General features: G+C 34.7%; 2 protein-coding genes and 1 long non-coding RNA gene across 3 annotated transcripts; 1 reads left to right on the top strand and 2 right to left on the bottom strand.

Annotated features, from left to right (window-relative positions):
* Nucleotides 1–1,105: 1,105 nt before the first annotated feature.
* On the bottom strand, nucleotides 1,106–13,376 carry Sans (SAM_USH1G_HARP domain-containing protein Sans). The gene is made up of 9 exons (XM_019047635.2): nucleotides 12,736–13,376; nucleotides 10,094–10,237; nucleotides 9,160–9,384; nucleotides 8,289–8,471; nucleotides 7,147–7,333; nucleotides 6,372–6,468; nucleotides 5,470–5,635; nucleotides 4,726–4,883; nucleotides 1,106–4,365 (listed from the first exon to the last, which is right to left on the bottom strand). The coding sequence occupies exons 1-9, from the start codon at nucleotides 12,753–12,755 to the stop codon at nucleotides 4,112–4,114; spliced, it is 1,434 nt and encodes a 477-aa protein (XP_018903180.1). The 5' UTR covers nucleotides 12,756–13,376; the 3' UTR covers nucleotides 1,106–4,111.
* On the top strand, nucleotides 9,259–14,838 carry LOC140224850 (uncharacterized). The gene is made up of 3 exons (XR_011900067.1): nucleotides 9,259–9,398; nucleotides 10,050–10,249; nucleotides 14,701–14,838. It is a non-coding gene; the product is annotated as an uncharacterized lncRNA (long non-coding RNA).
* On the bottom strand, nucleotides 14,779–26,352 carry LOC109034464 (BRCA1-associated protein). The gene is made up of 10 exons (XM_019047631.2): nucleotides 26,061–26,352; nucleotides 24,836–25,121; nucleotides 23,339–23,531; nucleotides 22,456–22,721; nucleotides 21,943–22,086; nucleotides 21,018–21,162; nucleotides 19,617–19,742; nucleotides 18,889–18,993; nucleotides 17,599–17,754; nucleotides 14,779–16,199 (listed from the first exon to the last, which is right to left on the bottom strand). The coding sequence occupies exons 1-10, from the start codon at nucleotides 26,119–26,121 to the stop codon at nucleotides 16,026–16,028; spliced, it is 1,656 nt and encodes a 551-aa protein (XP_018903176.2). The 5' UTR covers nucleotides 26,122–26,352; the 3' UTR covers nucleotides 14,779–16,025.
* Between the last annotated feature and the right edge of the window lie 1,588 nt (nucleotides 26,353–27,940).

Here is a 27,940-nt window from a genome sequence, read left to right as displayed (position 1 = left end):
ATTTGGCGCAATGCGTGAAGTATTCCTTCAGTCTTGTAGGCGCTATGCGTTTCACACCGACCGCTGCTGCTGACCGCACTGAGTCTGACGCAATGCGTGAAGTATTCATGCAGTCTTGTAGGCGCTAATGTGTGTTACATGCCGACTGCCGCGCCGCGCCAAGGGCTTCTCCTTTTCATTTCAAGTCCTTGTCATCATTGCTCTCTGCGCCGCGCGCCGTTACAGGGCAAATTACGTGTTTGGTTTCTCTCTTAACTCGACTAATTAAAGGTGCTGTCTCTTGTATTGCCGGAAGACGATAGAATTAGAAATTACTATACCCTCAGGAAATGAGAGATTTTGATGCCTTTTCTCGTTTGTAATTTTTTTTTCGGAATCCGATTTTTTTATACCTACACTAAAAAAAATTGCAAAATTTGCCGCCATGGGCCGCGACCCATGTGGCCACTCCCTAAATCCGGCCCTGATTTTTTCTTTCCGTTTTTATTTTTACTATCTGTGCTTGTTTTAAAAATGTATTAGAAAAATGAGACTCAATGATAGATTGATATGCTTTTAAATTGTCTTTTGAGCACTAGGAGCTAACATCACCCATACTCGTCTGACATGACTGTATTTGATATGAATTCAATTTTTGTCTCCATGAAATTGCTTTCACCCAAAATCTTATCAGTGACATGCTTTTTTCATAATGAAACTAAGGCATGCGAAATAGCAAAATTCAAACATATTCATGAAAACAAGTGCTATTTCAGTGAGATGATTAATATTCACAGTCATTTTAGTTATTTAGAAAATTCAGAAAGTTTTCATGAATAGGTGAAACTATGCTACCTTTCATTCAAGTGTTGAGCTCAGAATCCATGAAATTAACTTGCTCGGCTAAATCAAAGTGAACAAAAGGGAAGGAATGAAAAAACAAGAGAAGTATATTTTGTATAAAAATACCAACACTGTTTTATTATGTAAATACATAAAAAAAATTAAAAAACAAAAAAAGTAAGGAATAAATAAAAATAAGAGTTCAGATCTTCTTTAGATCCAATAAAAATTCACACTGAGAAAATAAATAAATAATGACACTCACACAAAGTTGTGGACCAAAAAAAAAAAAAAAAAAAAAAAAAAAAAACTGAAGTAACATTATGATAACTACTTGGGGTACTTGAAAAACCATATTTGCTACATGTGAAATTCAAAGGACACACATACCAGAAAAAAATTAAGAAGGATAAAATAGGAATTTCTTTGGAATATGGCAAGTGACTTATATTTATTAAAAGGAGCGCAAAATTGGGAAAATTTTTTTTGCATGTTGTTGAGTACTCCGATATTATCTCTCTAATATTGGAGAGAAAATCAAGGTTCTCTTGCCTCTGACCTGGCACTGGCCGTGATGAGAGAAAAATTAAGTTAATCTACGGCATTTGAAAAGGAGAGCCTCTGTTTGATAGCTTTGCGAGGTTTGAATGATAAAAATATGAAAAGGATCTAGTCAACCCTGTTACAAAAGTTAGAAAAAAGTTATAGTTATAATGAGATTTTGTTACAAAAAAGGGAGAGGGTGTTTTGAACAATTCCAGCTTTCTTTCTTAGACTTTTTGGCAGAAAGAGAAACACTTTCATTATGACTTAAAATAGTCATTAAAAAACGTAATTGGATACCTTTTCCACTCAAGTCTGAAGATGTGTCAGTTACCTTTCTCAGGATTTTTAATTCTACTCTTGTGAACTATTCACCAACGTGAGCCATAGCTGGTTTCAAATACATACATGTTCAACAAAAAGCATCACATAAATTAAAAGGTGAGTTATAAAGGCCACAAAGTTACTTTGTATCAGTAAAAACATCGAAAATAAAAAAAAATTAATCACACAAGGATAAAAAGGCAATGAATGGACGGAATAGTTAAAAATCTTTGGTTGGGAAAAAAAGGAAAAACCACACACAGAAAACTTAGTCTAAATAAATGCATATAAAAATATAAGAAAATACTGTCTCTTTTCTTCATGGGACAAAAAAAATTTGGAGATCTAAATTTCATTTAGTTGCATTGATTTTTTAAATAAAAAAATATTACTTTTAATAAGTCTTCCACGAACAAGACTTGTCAATGATTCATTTGACGAGTAATTGACTTTCATCTTTTACTGAGCATACAAGAGAAAAGATATATATATATCATAGTAGCTAAGATTTCGCTTAGCCAATTTAACCTGAACTGTTGTAAATTGCAACGCTTCAGGAAAAGGAGTCTGAACCCAGTAAAATGTAACAAAATCCTCCTGTTCTGTTTTCATGAAAACTATGAGTTCAACTTGAAGTCATGGATAGAAAAATGTTTGTATCGAAGCACTGAAATTGGGGTACTACTAACGGGTAAAGTAGTCTTTACTAGTGATGATATGAAATTTTGCAAGTTCAAAATATTTACCTGATGGAAAGGAAATTTTTATGTTAAGAAGAAAAATCCTCCCTTGAAAATTTGAAAAAAAAGCAACTCCATTCACACTTTACACCACTGATGCATATGAATGTAAAGATAAGCAAGATTGGTATACGCACCACTTTAAATAATTTAGAATATTGGAACTCATTAATACGAAATGAAGAGTGAGGAAAAAATTTTCTCTCGTATTACATAAAAAGAATAAACCTCGAGGGCCTAAATTAACACGTAAATAAGTACTTAAAACGAAGATGATACAATACTTGAGCAGCAAAAATTTATACATAATGATTATATGATCCCAGTTGCAAAAGAAGAAAAGAAAAAATTGATTCTGAAATTCAGATGATACCTTAAACTGGAAATATGATTATCTCTTTAAGGTACCGTGGGACTGGGACTTGCTAAAATTTATCTCCCTGAAGCAGGAGTATAGGAAGAAAATTAATCATAAAAACAAAACGCAAAGGATGCCACCTCTTCACAAAAATCATCATTGGTAATAACTATTGGTTATAAAACAGAAATTTCCTTTAAATTTTGGTTTCATGAGATTCAAGTCTTTAGAGATTGATTTCATTACAGCAGGAGATGATTTTGACCCTAATGTTTCCATTGTGTCGTTGTAAGAGCATACATTATGATACACAGCATCTCACAATACAAATGATTTACAAAATAAATGCTTTTATATTATTTGAATTTTTACCACTGAAACGCTTTAAGTAAAGAAAATTAACTGCTATGTGGTTTTGGAACAAGGAGAATTGAGGAAAATTTGATTTAAATGAATACTTGGTTAGAGAAATAGGGTGCAGCACCCTCTTTTTTGTCTCTTTTCTTTATTTATAAAAAAAAATAAAAAATACTGTAAATCTACCTCTTTGGTTTTTTGAGATTCTTCAATTAAATGAATACATGTAGTAATTTAATTAGACCTTGCAAGTATGTATTGGAAAAATAAGAAAAATAGATTATAGCAAAAGTGTATAAAGTTTGACGATAACTTTTTGTAGACTATAAGATGTCAGTTTATTTTTGACTTGGCAAGCCAGACGATGATATTTTCAATTTCAAAATAGGCATCGTATTAGAAATTATCAGAAATATTACCAATTGAAAAATTAATATTAAATGCAAAATGTACTTTATATTAACCTAAAAGCTTTGGAACTTCACTTATAATCACTCACACACGGCATACATAGAAGTGTATGATTTCAAGAAAAAATATAAAATAGAGACTGAACTGGATTCATTAAATACTTTGAAAATAATAATGATTCCAAAAATGCTGAAACTATCACAAGGTCTTTGCAAATGGTTCAATTAATATGAATTCGCATTTTTTTATTATTTCTGGTGAAGGGAAACACCAGTTTTACAATATTATGCGGTGGAAAAAAAATCTGTTGGCACTTACTTGCTACATGGAATCTTTGGAAATAGGTACAAGATGAAATGATAGGAGACTCAGTTTGAAACTGAATAGCAAACCTAGAAGGGTATTTGGTGTTTCTTAGTTTAAAGGGTTATGGTAAGTTTCAATTGTTTTTTTCTTCATTGTCTTCTTGCTTGAAGAAAAATAAAGTAGTGCTTAATTCCTGGCAAATGTTCTTGTGTCAAGTAATAACTACAACAGATACAGAATTTTCCTTGCCTCATAATTTGCTATCAAGAATATCTCCTGGTTTTTCAAGAGCTTTTTTTCTTTCCAAAACGGCATTGAGCAACTTTCTTCGGGGCCCCATTGGGATTCCAAGTGTTATCAGATCTTCATCGCTGAGCATGAGTAAAGCTTCCAAATCTATTCGCTGCTCGATGAACTTTGGTGTGTACTCACTGACACCAGTGGCTACAAGAAACCGTTGCAGCGGGAACCACTGTGAGCTATCATTGCTGCTTACATTTTCTTCTGAAAAACACAGACATTTGTATTAGTTGTACCAAAATTAATAAAACCTGAAACTGTTAAAACTCTGGTTTGATGTGACAGTAAAGAGATTTCAATGGTGCGAGAATGTTTTTCAACACATTACTGAGCAATAAAGCCGAGTGTCAATAAATCAATTTTTGCCTATAACATATCTTTGTCCATGAACGGTCATTATCGAGATTCCAGCACTTTTATGAACTGTTTAGAATTAGATTCCACCACTTTTATGAACTGTTCAGAATTAGAAAAACTAACATGTAAGCACTTTATTATTTTTGCTCGGTTCCCGAGGTTTAATTCTAGTCTCACCAAGCATGCATAATAAAATGAGCAACTTACCGTCACTAATATTCAGGTCTTCCTGTCCCCAAAGTAGTATATTTTCGCTATTGCTACTATGCTGTTGATTCCTTTTCGCTAAACTTCCCGCACTACCAATACTACTGTTTTCAATTTCTGTGTCTGAGCGCGGAATGGCATTCAAAGTAGCCGTGATACTGAAATAAAAATTTAAAGGAAAAATTTTAATTACTCTGGGTATATTTTTTAAGTTGGCAGCTTATCTGAATGGATTTTAGAGAGGTTATTTTGAGATGTTCATGTTGTTAAAAAGAGACCAGACCAATCCACACAGGTAAGCCATTCCCTAAAATTTTGAGAATTTTAGGGAGGAAGGAGTGAGAAACTTTGAGTGGAGAAGTTTTGGGACTCTACTAAGTACAAATTGATAGAGGGAAATTTGAATGCGATGCATTTTTTATCGTCGTCTCCTGCACAAAGGAACGTACCTCACCTGGGCTGTTAAAAATATTCTCTGAACTTTTAGGCGAAACTAGTTAGTAATGAATAGATAAAGTAGAGGAATTGTTGAAATAAAGCACTTAGGCTATAGGGCTATGTTAATTTCACAATTGTGGCGCCCACCAAATACTGAGGATTTTAAAAAAATTGAGGAAATCTTCTTTGATGGCCTATTTACTTATCTCCATTTTCTTTGATTCCAATGATCTACGTTAGATTCATTCATTTATTGCGCCATTTCTAATTTTGTACTTGAAAATGAGCAAAGAAGTATGTACCTACCTTTTTCTGAAGGCGACACTGCCAAAACCGGGTCTGTCAAACATACTTCCTTGATCATGGAAGTGATTGTTTTCATTTCCGTTGGTTTTAATATTATTAAGATAATCTGGTTGTGAAACAGATCTTTGAAGTTCAAAAACATTTGTCAGTCTACCTCTTTTCCCAGCTGAAACAATGAAAAAGTAGGCAGACAAATGAGGAAGAGGTATAACATCTTAAAAGAACATGGCATGTGTACTGACAAGGGGAACTTTCCAAGCTGCCTCCTCTGATCCATCTGAAAAAATTCGTACAAACTCTTTGGATGAATCCATTGGGCCGGTACTTTTTTGTTTTTTCCAATGCCCCCTTGAAACACCCCTCAAAAATTCCGAAAAGTCCAGTTGAGAGTGCGTACTACGCACATTCAAAAAATTTGAGAAAGAGGGAAATGTTTTCACCAATCATATTTTTAGGTTTATAAAATTTGTGCAGCCTAAAAAAAGTTTCTCATAAAAAGAAAGGTTACTTTATACAGGTTATCAAAGTGTAAAATTGTACACATTTCAGACTTCACAAATACTTATGGATGCCCAGATTATCACTAACAACACAGAACTAAAGAAGATTGAACTAAAGAGTGACGAAACAACACTTGGAAGTTCATTGATCCTATGAGCATTCACTGGCAGATTAATTGATGCATCAAGCTAACGAACATCATTAGCTGCTTTTAGAGAAAATATTTAAATTTTTAACAGATATCATACAAATGAAAAGCCTTGTTTGAAGATGATGATAATGTTTGATTTGAAGAGCATTTAAAAGAATCCATTCAGATTCAATGTTCATGGTTTGTACAGCTCTAAGGTTACACAGGATTTTACACAGTAAAAGAAGATAGAATGTAAGAGGTTACTTACCTTCCATTTTATTGTCATAAGAATTGACATAAATTATCTGAGAATCCCGCATCTGTCCTGTAAGACTTCTAGTTGATTTAGTTCCATCTTCCTCTACCTGCATTTGAACACAAAAAATTATTATTATTTTTTTTTTTATAGCAATTATATAAGTGGGAGAAAGATCACATCCCTCTGCATTTTAATTAGGTTATTTTTTATGTTGGAATTTTCATTAAAAAGTATAAAGATGCTTGGAATAAGAAGTTTTGAGTGACACAAGGTGATCTTGATTTTTTCTTTGTTACTGAAAGAAATCATACTTTTGATAAGCACATATTCCTAGGACCAACAAATTTTTTGCAGACAAATAGAGAGTTCAATATCTTACTGACGAAGATACTCCTAAACCACCTATCTTGATTTGCGGCGTTGCAGGCTTCCTGTTATACTCTATTCTTTAAATGGCAAACTTCTGAACGTCAATTCTTAAAAGCTGCAGAGATTTTCTGTCTCCAGGGAAAGAAAATTCTGTTAGAATTTCAAGCTACAATGTTACTTTCTTCTAATTTCAAAAAATAAAATAAGAGTGGAGATTTTAAAGCATAGCAAACAAACTTCGTGATTTGGAAGTTTCTTTAGTGTTACGTCAAAAATACCTATTCTAAATGTTCTTCTAAAAGTGTCATCCTTTTGAAATTTTGCGTGAGGTACCCAGAACACTCATGATTCAAATAAGAACTCCATTACATCGAGATTCTCAAGTCTTAACAACGTCATATATTCCAACACTTACCTCTCTAACTTTGAAATCACTTCCATTTTTACTCTGACTGCCATTTCTCAATTTTCTGTCTAAAATTTTTTTCACTCCAACAACTGCATTGGCTGGTTTCTTGGACATTGTTCCATTACTGGCGCCTCCACCCACCAACTGAGTGAAAGACTGACTGCTCGTAGTATCAGATACAGTTCGCCTGACACTGGACAAAAAAAGGATAACAGAACAAAATTAGTGTGGAAAAAGCTTTAATGACTTGCAACAAAACCCCTCAGAATTTAAGGGCTGGAGCAACAGGATAGGATTAAACAAATCAGAAGAAATAAGATCTTTCAATATTTAATGAAGTAGCTTTTGTACATGGTAGCTACTAATTCTTTACTGAAAAATGTCTGTTGGAGTTATTTTTTCTACATATTTGCTTTTACGAATTTTTTAGTACTACATTTGATTACCTTGCTAAGATTACCCAGATACTTTAATTTATTCTCATACTTTTCAAACTTTGACGAAAATGTGCAGATGCATTATGAATTCAATTGAGAGTGACTTATGGCTTTCAATTTTGAAAACTTTCTCAATAGTCAGTAAAAAACCAAGATAATTGTTGAACGAACCATTATTTTCCACGTGCGAGAAATTTAACCAGCCTTATCTAGAATTTTTGAGGTATATAATAAATAACATATGTAGTAGGACAATCTCTCTGCTCTTTAATCATGTTTTTGTTAAAGTTATCATTCCTTATCAAAATCTGTGGATTTCCTAGGAATCCAGTTTCATGGGCTCCGACAGTAGCTATGATGCTAAACTTGACAACAAACCCTGTTTATACGGTATTTTGAAATGAATGGTGCTCGATATTTAAGAATGAGCAAGTGAGAGAGAGATAAAGTTTCTAATCATCAATTAACCAAATTTTCTGTGATTTCTTAGTTTTTTTCTCCTAATAATTACATGCCTTGAGTTCTCTTAATTTTTCTGAGTGTTTCAGAACTAAAAACCTTCCATTGAATACCAGTAGGGTATCTTGCTCTTTGTGCAGTTACAGTGAGATAAAAGTAAGATCACTAAAATGAATGCTGCATAGGAGAAACTTCAAGGGATGCAAAGCATATTCTAATTTCTTTGCTAATGCAAGGACTATAAAAATATACCTGAGAGGCAATGTTGGAATTGGCGTTTCATTATCAATCTTATTTCCTCCCAGAAGTTCTTTCTCAACTTTTTTTATCTGTTTCTTCTCTTTTTCTCTTTCTTTCTTCATTCTCTCTTCATACTTTTTTCTCCGTCGCTCAGCGTCTTTGAGTGCCTTTTCTTTTTTAGCATCAACCTTCTTCCTAAAAAATTTTAATAAAAGAGAATACGTTGAATTATATCAATACAATTTAGAACAAGCACACTGATTACATTTTACATGTACAGTAGGAGAGAACTGAGCAGCATTCAATGACTGTTAGTGCATAATCAGTTGGAAAAGTGTTAATTAATGGAGATATTTGAAGACAAATCTTTAAAGGCTAAGTGCCCAAAGACCGAAAAGTCAGTTGCACACGTTATTTCATTTTAAGCACTAAGGACATCATGCAGCATAAAATGCTGAATGCCACTGACACTAGAAAAGATTTTGTACTAGAACAGCACATACAACGTCTGAGAGATACCATCGTTGATAGGTATGTGCTGCACTGCAGCAGTTATCAGAAATGAAGATGTAAATAACTCAAAATTAACTTTCTGACACTTAGCCTACTAGTGATGATGCGTTTTCAATTAGATTCCAAAATATTCCACTTGTGATAAACCTGCATTTAAACTTACTGGCAGTTTAAAGATAAGAGAAGCTGTTGATCCGTGTTTCGTACCTCATAAACTTAAATTGTGGTAACATTATAATGTGAGGCTATAGACACTTTGCACAGAAGTGAAAGAGAGGGATTACTCTCTTAAAATGTCATTGTTTATTCAGTATTTACTTCCCATATCTCCAAAAATAAAATGATCTCCTATATCTTGAGCAGGACTTACTTGTTTGTCATTTCCTGTTTGGCTGCAGTCTTATCGAGGTAATCAAGGATTTCTTTTCGCCCATTCATTGCTGCTACTTCCATAGGAGTGTGCATGTCATGATCCAGTGCCCATAAATTAGCATCAAATCCAACTAAAAAGGAGACACAATTCATGTGACCTCTAGCTGCAGCAATGTGCAGAGCAGTTTGTCCAAAGTGATAGTTAGCCTTCTCTACATTTCCTCTGTGACATAAAAGGTAAAAATAAAAACATTTATAAATAACAGACTGGTGACAGTTACAGGTAAAGAAAACCGGATTTTAAGGATTCATCATCTACAAGGCTTAAACTATTATATTGCAATTATATCATCTAACGTTACCTCCAGAAATGGCAAGCGCCGATAAAAATTTCGTGATTTTGGGGTGTGTCCTTCGTCCTGCATGAGAATGAAGTTCACTGGGAGTGACAATTCATTTTAATTTCTGGAGTATGCCAAAGAGTGGTGAGGTCTGAGAGGAATTCACGGTAGGTAATGAAAAATATAGGTACAAATATCTTCAAATTGAAACTCTGGTAAAAATATAAAAAATCCCTGCGGTTGAGTTTAAAACTAAGGATGATTATGTGCTTGAGTCATTCAGAAAAGATGAAAAACTTCGACCAGATTGAAGCTACTTTGTATCCTTGATTGAAAAATTACTGATAAATTTTTTGTGATGAATGGCGATCATAGGTACGAATCATGGTCCGATGGAGGATTCATTGCAACCCATACATGAAGTGAAATTAAGCAATTTAAGCAAAATTAAAAATTTCAAATCTCTAATTTAGAAAGACTAAAAGGATCTATGTAGAATCCTCTTTATATTCTGCAGGAAAAGATCTGATACAAGCTTTCTGTCCAGGAGTTGGAGGAGGCAAAAATTTAATGTTATCACAGATAACTTACCCGCGGCCAACCAGTAGGCGAAGTGCTTCCAGATTCCCTTCAAAGGCAGCCCATAGAGTTGGGGTCATTCCGTCCTCATCTTTGGCATTACAATCTCTTTTGGTTGTTTCTCGTAGAACATCAAGGTTACCATCCTGAGCAGCTCTACAAAATAATGTGAGATTTAGAATTTTTAGCAATGACCAGCTAACACCTTGATTAACTCAAACATGAGGTAATGGCTAAAATTTCAAAACACGATTAAGCGTAGCACATTAAAAATTACTATGTTGATTTCTAAAAAAGTGAATTGACTTCATTTCAATAATATTTTTCCTTACTTGGCACACTTATTAAATTTTCCAAAACGTTGGATGAAAACTGATAAAAAGTTAAGTAAGTGGGTAACTAGGATAGTGATTTAAAAAAATAATAAATTACAAACTGTGATTTCACATACTTGATGCTAGGATAATAATTGCATTTTTTAACTTTAGCCATCTAAAGGTAGTTCATTGTAATAATAAGCTGCTCTTAATATATATTTCATAAAGTGCTTGCACTCCTAAAATACATATGTACTGATCATTACGTATTATGTAGATATTGAATTATTAGTAATTTATGAGACTTACTTTGGAAACCTTTAATTCTTATCTTTTCTTTTTTAATAATGGAGCACTAATGTAATTCATGACGAATGAAAAACCACCAATCATGCTTTAATTAATCTTGAGTCCAAAGTTAAAACCAAAAGAATGACTATGATAAATGAAAAGAATCAGGAAAATAATTAACAAGACTCAAAATTTAAAATTTAAAATTGAGTTGTGATTAAAATGCTGACATGTCTTAGAATGTGTGAGCATTTTAAATTTTGAGTTATGAGTTTGAGTTTAGTTTATTGTTGTCCTAATTTTTTTCTTCGATAATTGATTGGCTCAAATTTTTTTACTTCTGTTTTTATCTATTTTTGTTACGTCCAGTTTCCTTCCTCCATATGGGTATCATCACTTGTTTTATTGCAAAAAAAATTATTGGTTTTATTGAAGTTAAATACTAAATATGTTAAATTGGTGATTCAAATTAGTAAATTAATTTAGGAGTGATTGATGAATTGATATTGCATTAGCCAAGAGATAAAAGTTTCAGAGGCCACCAGTGCTAAATGGAGTGCTAAATGGAGTGCTAAATGATTAGTCAGTAGGTGGTATCTGAATTTAAAACTACCTAGCCAACAGGAATTTCAGAGAAAATAGCTAACATCTCTTTTCATAGAAAAAATAGTAAAAGGGGAGGGGGAAGAATAGAAAAAACAACTTCTACGAAGCGCAAAATCAACGAAGAAAGAGAAAAAATCAGTGGATAAGTATGTGATGACGATACACACAATACTGATTCTACTGAGATATAGTAAAGAGAGACGATTCAAAATCATAATTGAAGTTGAGATGAATATAAAGATTGTGTGAAGCCCCTGTCAAATTACTAAAAATTACATTTTTCAAAACTAATGAAAAATGAAGCTTTGCTTATTTGAGTGGTTACAATTTGTTAACTGTATTTGTATGCAAGGAATCTTCAGTATTAAGCACACCAAAAGCAATTCAATAGGTGACTTCTGTGATGAAAATATGAAAAAAGGTAGACATGAAATCTTGATTCAGTTGCAAATAGGTATGAGTGCAAAATAAAGAGGAAAGGAAAGAAAAGTATTAGTAGGTGCGATACTTACAAGAGTAAAAAAATAAGTCAGGAGCTACATTCATGGGGCATGTATAAAGTTACCGAGAAACATTTAAAAACTCAAAATTTAAAAAACCAAAGAAAACACATAACTACACAAAAAAGTTTTGTAACAAAAATAGTGTACGCAAAAACTTTAACCCCCGGGGATTTTCAAAACCACAATCAAGACAAAAATGGACAGATTGATAAAATTAGATGGGTACTCGAACACTTGCCAAGGTAAACGAACCTACAATGTGGCAGTAAACCACAACGCAGACCTGCTTTAAAGAGGGTCTGTTGGGGAAAACAATAAATATAAAAAAATCCTACATACCTATTACCTCATTGAACTCTGCTGTCTCATAATTTGTTCATAGATGGGCGTACACAATCCTACATATTCTTACAACTACGCACCTACTAAGTTATGTTCTACTTAGGTGCATGAAAATTGTTCGCTTTGCAGAGGGATTAATCTGCTTGTACGGCTAGGTGGATGCAACAATTTTACTTACTCTTAGAGGAAAAGATCCCTGTAATACTACACTAAATGGAATAAGCACATTTGGCACATTGACAAACATTCTAAATTTGTATCATGAACAACGAGAATTGCTTGCTCGTTTCTTTAAGTGCAATTGAATTACAAAACCCCATTGAATGTCAATCTGTCCAGATAGATACAGATAGAGAAGTAATAGTGATGACAGAAAAAACTTGATATATCATTTTGTTGACTAATGTACACTTCTGAGTGCCATCAGAAGTAAATTCCGGTGATTAAACTTAAAAGTGCGGTTAAGTACGTGCTATGTGCTCATTCAAAAATAAGTAGCGTTTAGTTTGGCCTTACTTTTCAGAAACGTACTATTAAATTGCATAAAAAAAAATTAACAAAACTCAACTGCAAAATGAAGCAGTAAATTACTTACTTGTGATATCGAGTGCTCATTGTGGAATCCTGCACAAACCAAGATGCCGAAGTGCCGAGTGACAGCTCTTGGTGCAACTTGTTCTGCGACTTTCTTTACACTAGCCTTGGGTCGTAATTGCAAACTTTAGAAACAGTATTAGGTACTGCGATTAGTATATGTCCAAGTTTAAAGGTAATAAACAGACATAATCGAGCACATTTGTGAAAATGAACAGGGCTGATAAGAGGTCATTGTCTCCAAGTCACAGAAAGAAATGATAGAAAGTTTATACATTCATCGTACTTACGATGAGTGGTATAAAAGACAGAAAATTGATAAACACTGCAAAATCTGTGCGAGATATCAAGGCACAGAGAAAAAAGCAAGAAAATCAAAAATTGTTAAATTGATAAACACTAAATGAGAGACTGAGAGGCTCCTTCAGCTGAAGGGGGACTTTTGAGCTTCGAAATCGCAATTGGATACGTGAAAGACGGACTTAAGCACGTGAATTTCCGACACTTAAAAAAATATACGTAAATACAGGATGAAAATCAAGGGAAACCATGGATAAAATGTTCAAATAAGAGACGAATTACTTAAAAAAGAGGAGAAAAGCAAGAGGTGAAATCTATGTTGTGGCAAATTTACCTATCAGTGATGCAATGTAGTAAAATAGATTGAAAAAAATTCGTAATATATTTCTTGTCCAAAATTTGATTTGTTCCTCTCCAAAGACCCGCAAAGTTCCAAGAAACTCTAAAAAATTTATAATCTATTTTCGAAGTTTCTTTAATTTCTTTTAATAGATGTCAACTGCAACTTTTTTTTCTTCCTCGCATGAGCCAAATCATGAAAAATTATGTTGGTTACACTGCAAAAGTTTCAGCGGCAATTTTTAAATTGTAAGAAACAATTTGTTTCTTCATATCAGAAACTAGAAGTGGAACACCATATACCTACATTATTATTAAAAAAATTGAGTAAAGTGTTCGTGCCAAATTTTGAAAGAGTGGGCCGAGTGTTCCTCTTACAATAGGAGCCCATGAGTCCTGTCCTGATTTATGATGCTGTGGTAATTTTTGCATTGAATGACTGAAATTAGATAATCAATGTTCATACTTTGTAACTGTTTCTAAAAAATGTCCATGAAAGTTCCTTGCTTCGCAGTAAAGTTGTCTTGTTTTGTCTCGAAAAAATAGAACAGGAGTAGAAATTCATTTTGAGGCAACGCAATGCAATTGTGATATCGATGTGATTCAATTCAGGCATCAATATTCTGCAAATGATATACGTATTTGCGGATGATAGTCAGCTCTCTGTTGGATAATGATTTTTGTTGTTCTGAGTTTGTCAAAGTTTTTTTGAAAGTTAAAGGCTTTACCAACATCTTCATGCAATACCTAGTCAGCAATCATTGTCCCTATTTTCCAAGAGTTTGTGAGAATTTGACTTCACGCTCTTCCTGGCTAACTTCAATTGAATACAGATAGAACTGGAATCAACTGATCCAATTGCATTGCCTGATTTTATCTCATAATTTGGTTTTCTTTTGTTTTTTTCTTTCTTTGACAGAGAATTTAACTATCTAACACCTTTAAAGTTTCTGTATAAATACTCTACTTCATGAAGAATAGACGCATAGTATTTTTGCGCAAGTACGTTGACAGTTTAAGGTGTACGTTATATTAATGTATTATTTAATATTATAAAACTCAATACCATTACATTTTGGGTTTAGATAAGAGAATTTTTCTCATACTGTTTTGTGAAAATGAACAAAAAATTTTGGCTTAATCAATAGCATCTTCTTGAAACTCTTGACGATCAAGTTTTTTACTAATTGAAACAATAGCTCTCTTTCAAGCAGACATAAACTGAAAGGCAGGGAAAACTAAGAATTTTTGGTGATAAATCAGCTAACCAATTTGCATACTGACTTCGAACCATTTTCAACATTTTTTTTTTTCTTTCTTTTTTCAGCATTTTCTAGGAAGGACCAATACGAGAATGAGTCAGTTCCTTGTCGTCCCAAGTGAAATAGAGAGGAAGAAGAAAAAATTCTATAATAAAATAAAATTTATTGGAAATCACAGAGAATTGGTAACAGAACCCAAAAAACAAGCATAGTTCTAATTAATAATAAAAAAAAGAAGAAACTTACTTCTGGATCACTGAGCTTAAAGATAATACTTAGTAGGAATAAATTTGGATTGATTTCCTTCTGATTATGCCATTAAACTGATGAATATCAACAGTGCGTAGAAAATGTTGCTATTAAAGTCACTAATGTTAAAGTTAAAGACCATGATAATTAAAAAATCCGCACTGCTCAAAGTTTTTAGCAGAATATATAAAATGCACTGGTGAAAAACTAATCTGTGATCATGAATGTCTTGCTGAAGAGGGGCCCTTTAAGTTCAGATAGAGATGGTACCATGAAATTTTTTTCTATTGATATTCCCAAAATAATGAGTAGTGAAAAAATAACATTATATAAAAGAAGAGAAAAAATCCGGTTCACAGGCGTTGCTTGTGCATACTAAGAAAAACACCATCTGATTAGATTAGCGGGAAGCAAGAGAGGAAGCATACTCTGCTTACAAATCAGAGGAAACAAAAGTTTTTCCAAAGCAACATAAAAATGCCCATCAAAAAGCCATCTATTAGATAAAAATGAAGCGACTCCTCAATTTTAGATATGAATTGACATTACAAGCATACTACTTGGAAAATTTCATTGGACAATTAAAGCATTGATGAGGGCATTTTTTCACATTGAATTTTTCATGTATCAGTGTTTGAGTATATTGCTCTTTGAAACCTTTTGACACCTTCTTGAAAGCACTTTTTTTTAAACATAAATCCTCTCATTTTGAATAATCTGGTGATAAAGCTGAGACAAATTCTGCTTATTTCTCGACATCTCTAACAAAGTGGATCAAATACAAACCAATGCTTCAAGACTAAATTTTTGTTTCATTGAGTATACCTTCGATAGGAGTGGCTGGACACGGCAACTGATTTCTGTTTCAAATTTCTTTTATGATTCCATTAGGAAATGATGCGCCAGAGCTAACAAAGTACAAACTCTGATTGATTTCAGAAAAAGATAGCTTAGAATAAAAAAATGAAAGTCTTTTAAAGGAAGAAGTTAACAGGTTAAGAAAAAACAGTCAACAAGACATTCAAAGCTAATACAAAACGAATCTGGAAGAAATTGAAAAACGTTGACATAGTATTCAAAATTATTTTTATCACAAATAGTCCTGATATTGAAGGATTAAAAATGATACATTTCCACACACCTAGCGCTTTTTTCGCCTTCTTTGAGAAGTGGCAGGTTTGTCAGCTGCATTACTACTACCAACAACTATACGACCTTCTGCTATTTCATCTCGGTTGTCACTGTTTGCTATGAAGTTTTGAGCTTCCAAAGTGAACATTAAATCCCTGATCTGCTCTTTCAACTCCTTCATTTCCTGGAAAAAAGAGGATAACATGTAAAGTAAATTGCCATGTAACTGAGGAATTACTTTATAAGTGAAAATTAAAATTGAAGTTAAAATAACTTCGTAACTAGGGAGCAATCATAAAGGATTCTTAATACCCCTCACAAAACATGATAAAAATATAGCAAAATACTACATACTTGATTATAATGCAAGAGAAACAGTGCTCCAGTTCAAGCAGGTTGTGAAAAATCAATTCCCAGTTCTGGCCAAATAAAAAATCGTATCCTTCATTTTTTGAGTATGGACGATCTGCGATTAAACTTATTGAAAGATACTCTGTCTTGATGACCAAAAATTAAATCACTTCTCAGTCCCTCTCAAATACGGCTATGGCTGTGTGAGCCTGGTTTTTTGGTTTGAGATAAGTTCCAGTTTTTTCTTCACTTTTTGAGTAAAGTCTGAGTTTTTCAAGCTTATGAAATGACTATTAGTCTTACATCAAATCAAGTTTGAGTAATTTGGAGTTTGAACACAAAAAACTACTTACAACACCAATTTTTTTTCTACATTTTGATCGCGAATTAATTCTGTATTTTTATTCTGTTTTTTTCCTCTAACTTAATCCTTATCGATAAAACACGAAATTGCAATGCTCACAAAAAACAGCTTATAGCAGTATTATTATACACAACTTATAAATGTCAAAAAGATGAAAACCGGTTTTGGGCAAGGTTGCCCAATGCTTTCAGTTTAATGCCTTAATTGCTGCGAGGTGCATAGAGATGCATAGTGCCAAAGAAGAAAAAAATGACTTTTGGCAAAAATGTCACTCAACATACTGCAGTTGTCTTTTCAAGAATTGTTGAAAAATTTTGCGCTTCAAATAGTTTTAATTTCGTCAAGAGACAAATTTGCCGAGGCGCAAAATTTGTCAGAATTTTGTGGAACGAAATCTTAACAAGGCATTTTATGCTACTACATGATGAAAGGGCGCCTTGCACAAAGTGCATATCTGATGCAGCTGCATACTTACCGCCTCTTGTGTCCCCCATACTGGTATTTAGCAAAAAGAAAAGAACCAACCCATATTAACGAGGATGCAAAATACCTATTCTTTTTCTTAGTGGGCTACAACTTTTCATTCATCAGGAAAGCCCCAATCCCAGTATTCTTGGCTCGAGAAAACTCAAAAAAGCTTGAGTCATTGGCAATTGAGTTGTGTCGCATACTTACTGGAGCCACGACCTACCTTGTTGAATTCTTGGGACAGCTTAACTCACCTCTGATTGCAAGTGCACTCACAGCCCAAGTGATGTACTGTATTGGCTAGGTATTGTATCATAATTTTTTTTGTTTTCCATTTTTCGTCATAAAAGTCCCTGAGTCAGCAATTTCACTATTTTGTGGTGTTCTGGCTAACTCTTACCTCATCTCTGCTGGATTTAAAGTCCTTAAATTCTTTTTCAAGATTGTTGAATCTCGATTGCCAGGCCGTCTGATTTTCTTGGAGAGCTTGACTCAACTGTCTCTCATCACTCAGCTCTGACTGTGTTTGAGAAAGACGAGTGCTGATTTGATGGAGCTGAAATCAAAGGGAATGAAAAGGTATTAGGTTCAGATATATCATTAAAAGAGGTAAAACTAATTCAGGAAAAGGAGTGAAGTAACCAAGCGCTCCTCCACCTGATATTCTACTGCTGCGGAGACAATCAACAATCAATCAATATTGATAGGTGTATCATCTACCTTCATGAGTAATAGTGCTAATTTTAAATGTTTTACTACATACTAGTATGATTCTTAACATAATGCCATTTTTCTGATTGTTGATTCTTATGAAATCAAAGAATAAAGTCATTCCATACCTTATCAAAAATCATATATCTGAGAGAAGCTGTTATTTTGAAAGTTCCAAGTCTTTCCTTGACACGCTTTAACACTGTAAGATGTTGAAAGCACATTTTGAAATATTTTCATGAAGATCAGGACTCAGCAGGAAATTTTGATGGAAATTGACACATGAAAGTTCAAAACTAACCGGTTCTAAGCTGAACAGGGCTGAGTTTAACTTGACAGATAATGCACTTCTCCTTTCAGTGATTGTAATTTTCAAAGTGGATAAGTTGGTTCTGCACTTTTGAATGCAAATTTCATTTGATACTTTCTTTGGGTGCATCCTAACTTATGTGGAAATATTTAACAATTTTGGCTTGAAATTTTGTTTTCAACATCTTGCAGCACCAAAACAAGGTTGATTAAACAGAGGTTGGCTCATAGCAGCCATCTTGAGATGCACTGGAGAGAAGTTGATATGGCGCGAAATTACTTGTGCTGATACGCTGTTTCTTGAGAGAAGAGATTTTTTCAGTAATTGTTGAATGTACCATTGGAGATCCTTTAATCACCATTTTAGAGGACATTTGCTTTCTGTTTGTTCTTTGCTATCATTATTCCTAATTTGGCGATGTGTTACACTCCAATAAATGTGGCAAATTATTCGCCACTACCTGATTGGTAGCAACAGTTACCAGTGATCACTGATTGGAAGTCCAAAATTCAATGGAGGTACTGCCAGAAAAGACATGCTTGGGTAATCATATCACTGCTGATTAAAAAAGAAAACCCCTAAGGTGATATAAACTGAGGCAAATGGTCCATACGCTTGTAACATCTTGCGCCACCAAAACATTAATTAATAAAACATGCAAGGACTTACTTTTTTGTCATTGGTTTGTTTTTCTTTGACAAGAGTTGACAATTTTTGCTCCAGTTTCCTCTTTTCCTCGACAGCCTTTCGGGTAGTGTCTTTCAAGTCAGATAACTGGAGACAAAAAATTATTCAAATCATCATTAATTACTTGAAAAAGAAGATAAAACACTAACAGGAGTCTATGATGTAAATATTATGACAGCATCTTTTCTCCTCAGTTTTAAAACAAAACAATGCTATCATAGATCCCATTGATTGATTGATTTGTGCCCATTTACAGTGTGGTAGGAGGCAACTAGCTTGCATTGCATTGAAATTATTTTTTGTTTTTGTCGATGCGGCAAAATTCTTTGATGTATGTTTTCAGTTACCTTATACTTACAGGGCCGACAGGGGAGTATTACCATGGCACGACGTTTGGCTCATGAAGCTGTCACTGGTAAACTGAGGGCGACTGCAAGGAAGCTTTAATCTTAAAATTTTTTTGACAATGGTTTATGAGTTTTTTTCTCTTTGTTTATCAGAGATTACCCCTTTCCGTGCAGCTTTCTTGTGTGATAGGATCATATAAATAAAAAGACATTTGTATACACCGTGCTACGATAGAAAAGAGGCAGAAACCTGCATACTTAGACACCACGAGGAAAAAATTCTGAAAATGCTTTTGCTTGATTATATGTTTTGTATAAAATTCCTTTCTATAAAATTTCATCAGGAGAAGAAAAAATTCTTACTTCACATAAGCGTTGTGATTCTAGACGAGATAATTTGTCTTCGAAGTACTGTCTTTGTGAGTCCAGTTGTGATGTTAGTAGGTATGTGAATTCTAATTGAACAGAATCCATTTTGTCTTCGACAGCCTATTAAAATGAGAACACAGAAAAATGTATCAGCATTATTTACAAATTTACAGGAGTGCAGTCGTTTGATTACAGTGTCTGGTTCATAGTTGCTTTTCATGAAGGACATGAAAACACTTCAAGATTGAAGACAATTGATTTATTTTTCATGAGTTGAGCACTAAATGATAGGCTGAATAATGATGTTCCAAGAAATAATGAGGGCTTAAAGTAGAGAAAATGAATGACTGAACGAGACAGGAATACGGAAACCACAATCTTAAATGTGTTCTTCGCCGATTTTTTTTTTTTTTTTTAATGAAAATCCATTCATTTAAGTTGTTTATTAGTTTCTCTTCTCCAAAAGTTTGGATGGCAACTTATAATTCCTTTCGTAAGTTTTCCTTATCCAAGCCTCATGATGTAGGATCAGTGATTTTTATGTTTATAATCAAGACATAGTAGTCCCTGACACAGAAGTATATATTCAGAAAGTATTACAGAAGTATGATTTTAGTGACCATTGAGCTGAAGGGGGCCTCTTCATTGGAGCCTGTCTTATAATTGATTTAGGTTAATCTTCGCAACACCAACATAAGGAATAATCGAGGGAAAATCCTCACATCAGTTTCACTCCTTTTTGTAACATCCTTTCCCGCAATATATCAAGTGGACAAAGTTTAACGAAAATGCACCGAGTCACATCAAGGTTGAACCGCGCAAAAGAGGTTTAAAATTTTATTCATCCATAAGACTCAATGCTTATAATATGGTTTGGAGACTGTTTTCGCAAAGGATTTCTTTTTTACTTTGAATTTGAGTCAAGAGAAAATTTATTACTATAGTCCACGCCACGAAAAGTGGCGGGTGAGGGGCGGAGACAGTCGGCCGGTCTAGTCTAGCGTTGAAGCGCAGGTATTGGCCCGTAGTTGAAACGGGGTAACGACTGGGCCAATACCTGCGCTTCAACCCTTCAACGCTAGACTAGACCGGCCGACTGTCTCCGCCCCTCGCCCGCCACTTTTCGTGGCGTGGACTATAGTTGAATTCAAAACTACCCCAAACTCATTTTTTTCTGGAAGCAACTTGGTGACTCTCATTAGACTTGGTCCAAATTGCACAGCACATTAAGAGACAAAGACTAAGAAAGATTCAGATTTAAAGTAATTTCTCGGGCATTATTCCGGCAGTACATTGGGAAACTAAACTTCTGATTTTTCATCATTCTCATCCATAACTAGAGCTTTCGTATCAATATTTATTATTTGATTATCATTAGAAAATATAAGCACATACTTCACTTTTCTCTGACTCTCCTTCGACTAATTTCCCATCACCTTTGTTCATCAGAATACGATGTACAAAATTGTCACCAACATAATCCCAGACTCTATTGTTCCCAAGATGCATTGAATAGCAATGTTGTGTTTCAACATAATGCCTGCAAAAGTATAATTTAATGAAAACAGATGTAAAAATCAAAGACTTCAAAGGATAAAAATGTAATTTTGAGAAAATGTAGGATATTTTAGTGTTTATAGAGTAACACATACTTGAATGCTCTGTGACAGACTTTATCACACATTGATGTAATTGTATGGTAATTAAAAAAATTCTAACTGTTCTAATGTTGATTTATTAAAGCTTATCATCTTAAGGAATAGGCAGGTTTTTTAAGTTAACTGTGTGGGAACAGAGTTACCAGATGTCAAACAATCAACATTGTTCGACTGCTTTAGAATTACCAAATGACTTGTGTTTTTACATATCAGTGTCCCAGCGCCAATCCAGTGATTTGCAGTTTGGGCAGACACAATACAGGTTCTATGCAAGTAAAACATTTGGTTGTGATACTTAAGGACAGTAACAAAATAGAAAATTTTAAAAGGTGCCTAATTCTATTTTCGTCTCAAGCAAAAAGATACCTAACTCTGCCAATAAGCAAAGTAGCTAACGAAGCAGTCGAGGAAGGAGGGGAATGACCTCACATCCGCACAGGAGGAGAGACTAGTGTGGAGTTAGGAGCTTGAACTAGATGTGAAACAACCTAAGATGTTGGACTCCAAAAATCTCCCAAAGCATAGTAAGAACATGAGTGTGATCTTTCCATTCCACCTCACCAGTTCCTCGATATTTTGGTTGATCATGAGATTACGGCAGAAATATGATTTATTTCAGGACTTATCCCTTTGAAGGGCGATCGTTTTGACAGGATACTTACTGATAGGCATGGCCTTGAGTGTATCTACCACAACCCACATGACCACAAATGAGGCAGATCCACAATGAATCAGCAGACTGACACTCAGAGCAAAAACTGTCGGTCACCAATTCAGGAGTTTGAACATAGCGGCAAACGGGACAGCTGAAAAATAGAAAAATAGATTGCAGATATGATGGATCAGAAGGTTTCACACTGCAAAAAGCATGGTAGTTTTGTAAATCGTAAATTTCGGGTTCCTGAGGAGTTTTTTAGCTTTGGTGAAAAATAATAAATTTACCCTTAGTATGATCATTTATCGATGCATTCTTCGAAAAAATATGCATTCCATTTGAAACTTCTGTTTTGGAAAGTGAAGTTACCCAAGGCGTAAAATTTTAACATCATTAAGTAACAGTGAAGCATAAACCTCAAGAAACAGCCTTAGATTTTAAAAAATTACTCATCACACAAAATATTGACAAAAAATACGCCATTAAAGATTAAAACTGAAATTCAAAGTTTCCAACTGACCTTATATCCCCCCATTTGGCGATACATGTGCCATGGAAAGAATGATTGCACAAAATGGTGAGAATTCCGTCCACAGATTCGTCCATCCTTTCGAGGCATACAGGGCAAATTGGAAGCTCAGTGTGACCACTCGGTGGGATTGCACCATTGTTGTTTTCTCCAAGAACTTCCACTCGTCTCACGAAAACCAAATTGCAAACAAAGTCAGGCTCTAAAGAATTGAATGGGACACCATTGAATAATTGATAGAATTCCTCGGCAGCTTGCTGCAAAATAAAAAGTGAAACAAAATCTTGAAAACTCCGTTTGATAAAAATTGAAAGCATCCAATATAATACTCCATAGTAAATGAACGATCAAGTGTGCCTCGGTTTCAAAAACACAGATAGATGGAAAATCCAAATTTACTACATACTTTTTTATTTTAAAAAATTGTATGATTCCTAGGATTACAAAGTATGTTAAAGGAATATCATAAGAAAAGCCTGCTGTTCACAGAAGACATCAGTTATTGCTGTGGCGCCCTCATGAGGCGAATGAGTAGGTACACCTATTTGTATCTATTCTGTATCATCAATCAGTGCTACAGATTCAACAGTACATTTAAGAGCTTTACTGGCTCGGAGGATTCCGATGGCTTTTGGTTTCTAGTTCAGCCATTTTTGTACATATTCTTTGAAATTGAAGCCACTGGTCACTTCGAGCATACCTAATTCCTTCGTCCTGGCAATAACAATTTTCAGACTAATAGCTTGATCCCTGTTCAAACGAAAATCTATTCTTTCAGGGCGAAAACGTCCAGAGCAACAAGCCTCTAGATTCAATGCATCTGCGGATTCAGTTACAAAAGTTTTTGTGACAGAATAACTATCTAGCTACTTACCTGAGTACGAAATGTGATTAGTGTCATATACTGATTCACAACTGACCCATCACGAACAATGCGTACGCATGAAATTGTATCTTGACATGCTGCTATAAAGGATAGAAGATCATGACAAGTCATGGAGGCAGGAACGGCTAATATACAAACTGTTTGTCCAGCTTTTGATGCATTTTCCATGCTTGTTAATTTGCTGAAATTAAGAAAATAATTGCTTTTTGAAAAAACAGTAAAAAAAAATAAAGAAAGGAGAGACGATAAAAATCAAGATAACATGTCAGCCTTTTAAAGTGTATCATCTACACTTTAAAAATGACTTTCTCATACTCTAAAGCTTCTCTTTCATTATTTCATTACTTAATGATTGCATCAACACAAAAGACAATGATGAGAAGTGGGGCAAAAACTTCTTTTCTGATACTAAAATGATATTATGGGAGAGATTCAAATAACTTCAATACCATACTAAAGAAATAAAAAAAAACTTGTTAGAAAATTGACTTTAAATCCGTTTAAAGCTCCGGTATACCTACAATCCTTCTCATACTGAGTATGCATGGTTCTTCTAATTAAGAGGAGGTTTCCACTCAGGTAGTACTTAGTGTTCTTTCCTACTTCTACTTCAAAACCCAGATCTAACAGCATGTGAAGCAATACAGTGCACTTAAGAATGGGAAAAAAATCTTTAAAGATTGAGGATAGGACTTATCGTTACTTTTTCAGCTGAGCACCACAAATCAATCGGTTTGTAGCACACAAACCTACAAAAAAATGAGTGGACTTCATGTTTGTCAAACCACCCAAAAATAATGATGCTCGCACAAGAAGTTGGAGATCCTCTCCTCGACAAAGACGTTGCCAGTTTTGTTTCAATCCTTTTAAAATTCCCTGCATCTGAGAGCACTTTTTTCCTCGTCATTGGCAACCAGGTTTGCCTGGATATAGGTATAAGGAAACCTAAGAGGCTATGCCTATCTGGAGTCGCATTTCCACAAGTGGATTTGATTAAAGTTTTAAACTTACTGACAACTTCCGTTACATAACGAAATTCTCTTTGGGCGAAAGTGCACCTGCAACAGTTGGTTCCCATGCTGGCTGCATTGATGACCACATCCACCTCCCAAGGTACATTGGAAAGTGAATGGATGCAAACGTTGGCTAGAGGTCATCAAGCAACTGAGTTCAGTTTTTGACTTCTGTACGGCATTTTTCTCCTTTGAATTGCAACATTGTAGATAAGGTCAAAAAATTTGGCCAAATTCATTTACGGAAATTTGCCTCCGAGGGGCAACCAGTCTAAAGAAAATTTTGGGATACATTTATGGAAAATTAAAGTACCTTCTGCTAAATGTGCTTTATGTTCCATAAAAATCATGCGAAGAATTAACAAGTCTTGGTTAGAATAGTTTGTGCTTTTCTCTTTTAAAAATGAGGATAAGCAGAAAGGAAGTTAAGATGACACTAAGAAGATTTTGTCGAGAGATGCGTTACACTTACTCCTCTTTATACAGATGCAAAATTCCTTTTGTAACTTCAACAAATGGATTGCCTGACACAAAGCTGATTTGATCATCCTTTCCACCGCATTTTTCAGCTTTTGAAATCTGCGGCTTGCTGGACTGAGAATCATCAAAGGAAGTTGTTGGTCTGGCACTATCTCCAAGTAAGGCTTTGGTTGGTTCATCCTCAGCTTGATAAGATTCCACAGTGATTTGCTGTGGTTTTCTGCGACCTCTCATGGCCCGGAGTTTGCTGTCTTGTAGAGCCATCGCACCAGAAAGTTCTAGATGAAAATAAATAAATTGGATGTAAAAATTCAGATGAGAAAATTAGGGAGGAGTTGTTTACTTTTAATGTATACAACATCTATTAGTTCAACTTCTTCGGCCGCATTCCGCATATCATAAGTGAAAGTTCCTTGTTTTTCCTAGCGAATAGTTGAATTAATTCTGAGGATAACAGTTGCATCTTGGCTATTCAATTTTTTGTCTCTTTTCTTTAGTATTGTAAAAATCAGCAATCCACTAAGTAAAATTTTGGCACAATTTATGATGAGAGGTCAGTAGCGTGGAGGGGTGGCTATCAAATGTAGGAAGCAGGAAAATATAAAAAATGGTGAGAGGTGAATCAGTTTTGTAGCTGTGAGATGGGTTTTTACCTACAACAAAGCTATTTTGTTGGCAGATAGTTTTTGTGATAGATACCACTATCAAGCCTAAATATTATGCATCTTCTTAAAGATATAAGCAAGTCGTCACAAACAGCAGGAAATTTGGGCTGTCAATATTACAGCTCATCAATTACACATTGGGATTAATGTTCAATTGTGGTTGGTTCCGAGCAACTCTAAAAGTTTAAGAACTGTTTCTAAGGAGCGTTCGGATAGGTACTGAGGAAAAATCTTGACTTAAGTGATTATATCATGCACCGATTCTTCCGCAGCTTGTTCTGAAACTGAACACGAATTCACATCAGCTTTTCAAGTTCACAGCAGTACGCCTTAATATTTTGAGGAACTTTTAGGTGTGATTGCTACAGAAACTCATCAAATTGAAGACACAAGGTGTTGCGAAGGGACACCTTGGGGGGAAATGGGAGAGTGCATGCAGGGCTCATCGTCGCTGAATGGTCCAGTCATACTTAGTTCAACCAACTTATGTAGAAAAACGAAAAACTGATCAGGGTGGAGATAATATTTTGTCGACTTTGAGAATGTGCTTACCTTCAGAATCTTCAGAAAGGTCACAAATTTCAAATCTAAAGACACAAAGAGCCACAGACATTGGAGAAAGAAAAGTACGGGATTGGCTCACATTCCAAGGATCCTACATTTAAGATCAACGTGCAAGAAGCAGTGGATGACCTAGCTTGAAAACGAACTGGTAAAATCATGTAAAAAAAACTTGCGACTAAATAGCCAGTACTCGAGCTGGGCACTTGCCTTGAAGGCGAAGTGTGGAGAGAAAAATTTAACTCACGGAACTACGAAATTCATGTAAACAAAGAGGCGAGCTTGCGAAGATCAGCTGATTTCCGCGAACCGATAACCGACTTTGACCAATCAACGCATCCGCGGCAACAACTTTTGAATTTTCGGCGGTAAAATGGGGTTGCGCTACTTGCCCCCTCCTCTCCATCTGCAATCGAGGCTGAAACAAGACTCGTGTGCGATGACCTTACATGAATTCTTAAGCAAGAGTAAAGGCTTTTTCTTTCAAGAAAAAAGGGAGAGGAATTCGTCAGTACAAAATTTCATATTCTGTAGTAATTGACAAAAATTAAACACGGGAGCCCATTTGTTTTATTTTGTAGGAAATCCGGAGAATGAGTAAGAACTACAAAGAACTTCATATTGGTGATGGCAATGAAAACACTGTGGCTCGACATTACTTTATTTCAAAGTTTAGTTTTAGCTGTATTTTATTATGATTCTTACTAATGTAAGTACTTCGGTATGATAAACTTTATGAGAAAATGCTCGAATAGGCATAATAAAAACACGAGCATGCTGATTTTTTTTTTTTTTTTTTTTTTTTTTTTTTGAGAGTGTCAAACTCCACGTGGTGTACCGCGAAATTCTGAAAGGGGGTAGCATGCTGACGATAAGAGCTTAAACACATAGATGTTCTTCAATCACAAGTCACTGATTTCCTCCTTACGAAGAAAAAATGTTCAGCAATATTCGCCCACGCTCCGCGAAAATCTCGGCAGCTGAAGCTGAGATTCTTGTTGCATTTCGGCAGCAACGACCGAAGTTCTCGACTTGAACTTTTGACCAGTCGACCAGCTTTTCGGGGGTGGATATTGTTGAGAATTGTTTTTCCATGCAGTGCAGTGCAATGCACTTTTCATAAAATCCTTCGACCGAGGACTTGTATATGAAGAAGAGGAGGTAAGAGAAATTATTATATCGCAAACCTATGAGTGATTAGCCATAATAATATAGAAACAATAAAAACATATCCGACATAATTACAACACAGGCAATACTTTTATATTGTGAATCGTTAATATCACGTGAAAAGTTTTTCTCAAACAAACCTTTTGTTGGAGTTAGCGCTCAGAGCCTGTTTTAGGTGAATATTCCCTTTCCACAGCATTTGTAAGGATGAAAATCTTATGCTTGAAAAGGGATTGCTTAAACCAACTTTAACAGTAATGAACCAAATCATAGCAAGAAATTTGGCGAAGCCTAAAGGCTCATACGGCGTTTTTTCTCAGCCTGGCAGAAAGGTGAATATGCCTTAAGAGAGGCGAGTGTTGCCAGGCTGCATAACCGATAACCTGCGGGCGTTTTATAGACGTTCAATTAAGATCGAGGAGATGAAAGGAGGTTTGAAGAAGTCCCATTTTCCCACGAAGTTTAATGCTAGAGATAAAACTCGACACATATTTAAATATTTTTCTCGTCTTTGAATTTTTGGCGGAAGAAAATTTGCGGCTTGATAAGCTTAAAATTACTTCTAATTATTTTTTTTAAACAAAATGGGAGATGGTCATCTCTTCATTAATTTTTTCCATCAATGCTTCTGTGCTGAGAAAAAACGCTGTATGAGCAGAGCATCCGGATTTTGTCAGCCCCCCCCCCCCCCCACCCCATAA

Source organism: Bemisia tabaci, chromosome 6 (genome assembly GCF_918797505.1).
Source record: "Bemisia tabaci chromosome 6, PGI_BMITA_v3".
NCBI lineage: Eukaryota > Metazoa > Arthropoda > Insecta > Hemiptera > Aleyrodidae > Bemisia > Bemisia tabaci.
This window is presented reverse-complemented; position numbering and strand designations above follow the sequence as displayed.

Excerpts from the sequence above, each read along its gene's own strand:
- Sans (XM_019047635.2), bottom strand. The coding sequence starts at position 12,755 with ATGAGCACTCGATATCACAA. Across the intron at positions 10,238-12,735 it reads ATGAGCACTCGATATCACAA|AGCTGCTCAGGATGGTAACC; the intron begins GTAAGTAATTTA and ends ATTATTTTGTAG. Across the intron at positions 6,469-7,146 it reads GTGATTTCAAAGTTAGAGAG|GTAGAGGAAGATGGAACTAA; the intron begins GTAAGTGTTGGA and ends GTTCAAATGCAG.
- LOC109034464 (XM_019047631.2), bottom strand. The coding sequence starts at position 26,121 with ATGTCTGTGGCTCTTTGTGTCTTTAGATTTGAAATTTGTGACCTTTCT. Across the intron at positions 21,163-21,942 it reads ACTCAAGGCCATGCCTATCA|GCATTATGTTGAAACACAAC; the intron begins GTAAGTATCCTG and ends ATACTTTTGCAG. Across the intron at positions 16,200-17,598 it reads TTAAATCCAGCAGAGATGAG|GAAATGAAGGAGTTGAAAGA; the intron begins GTAAGAGTTAGC and ends TCTTTTTTCCAG.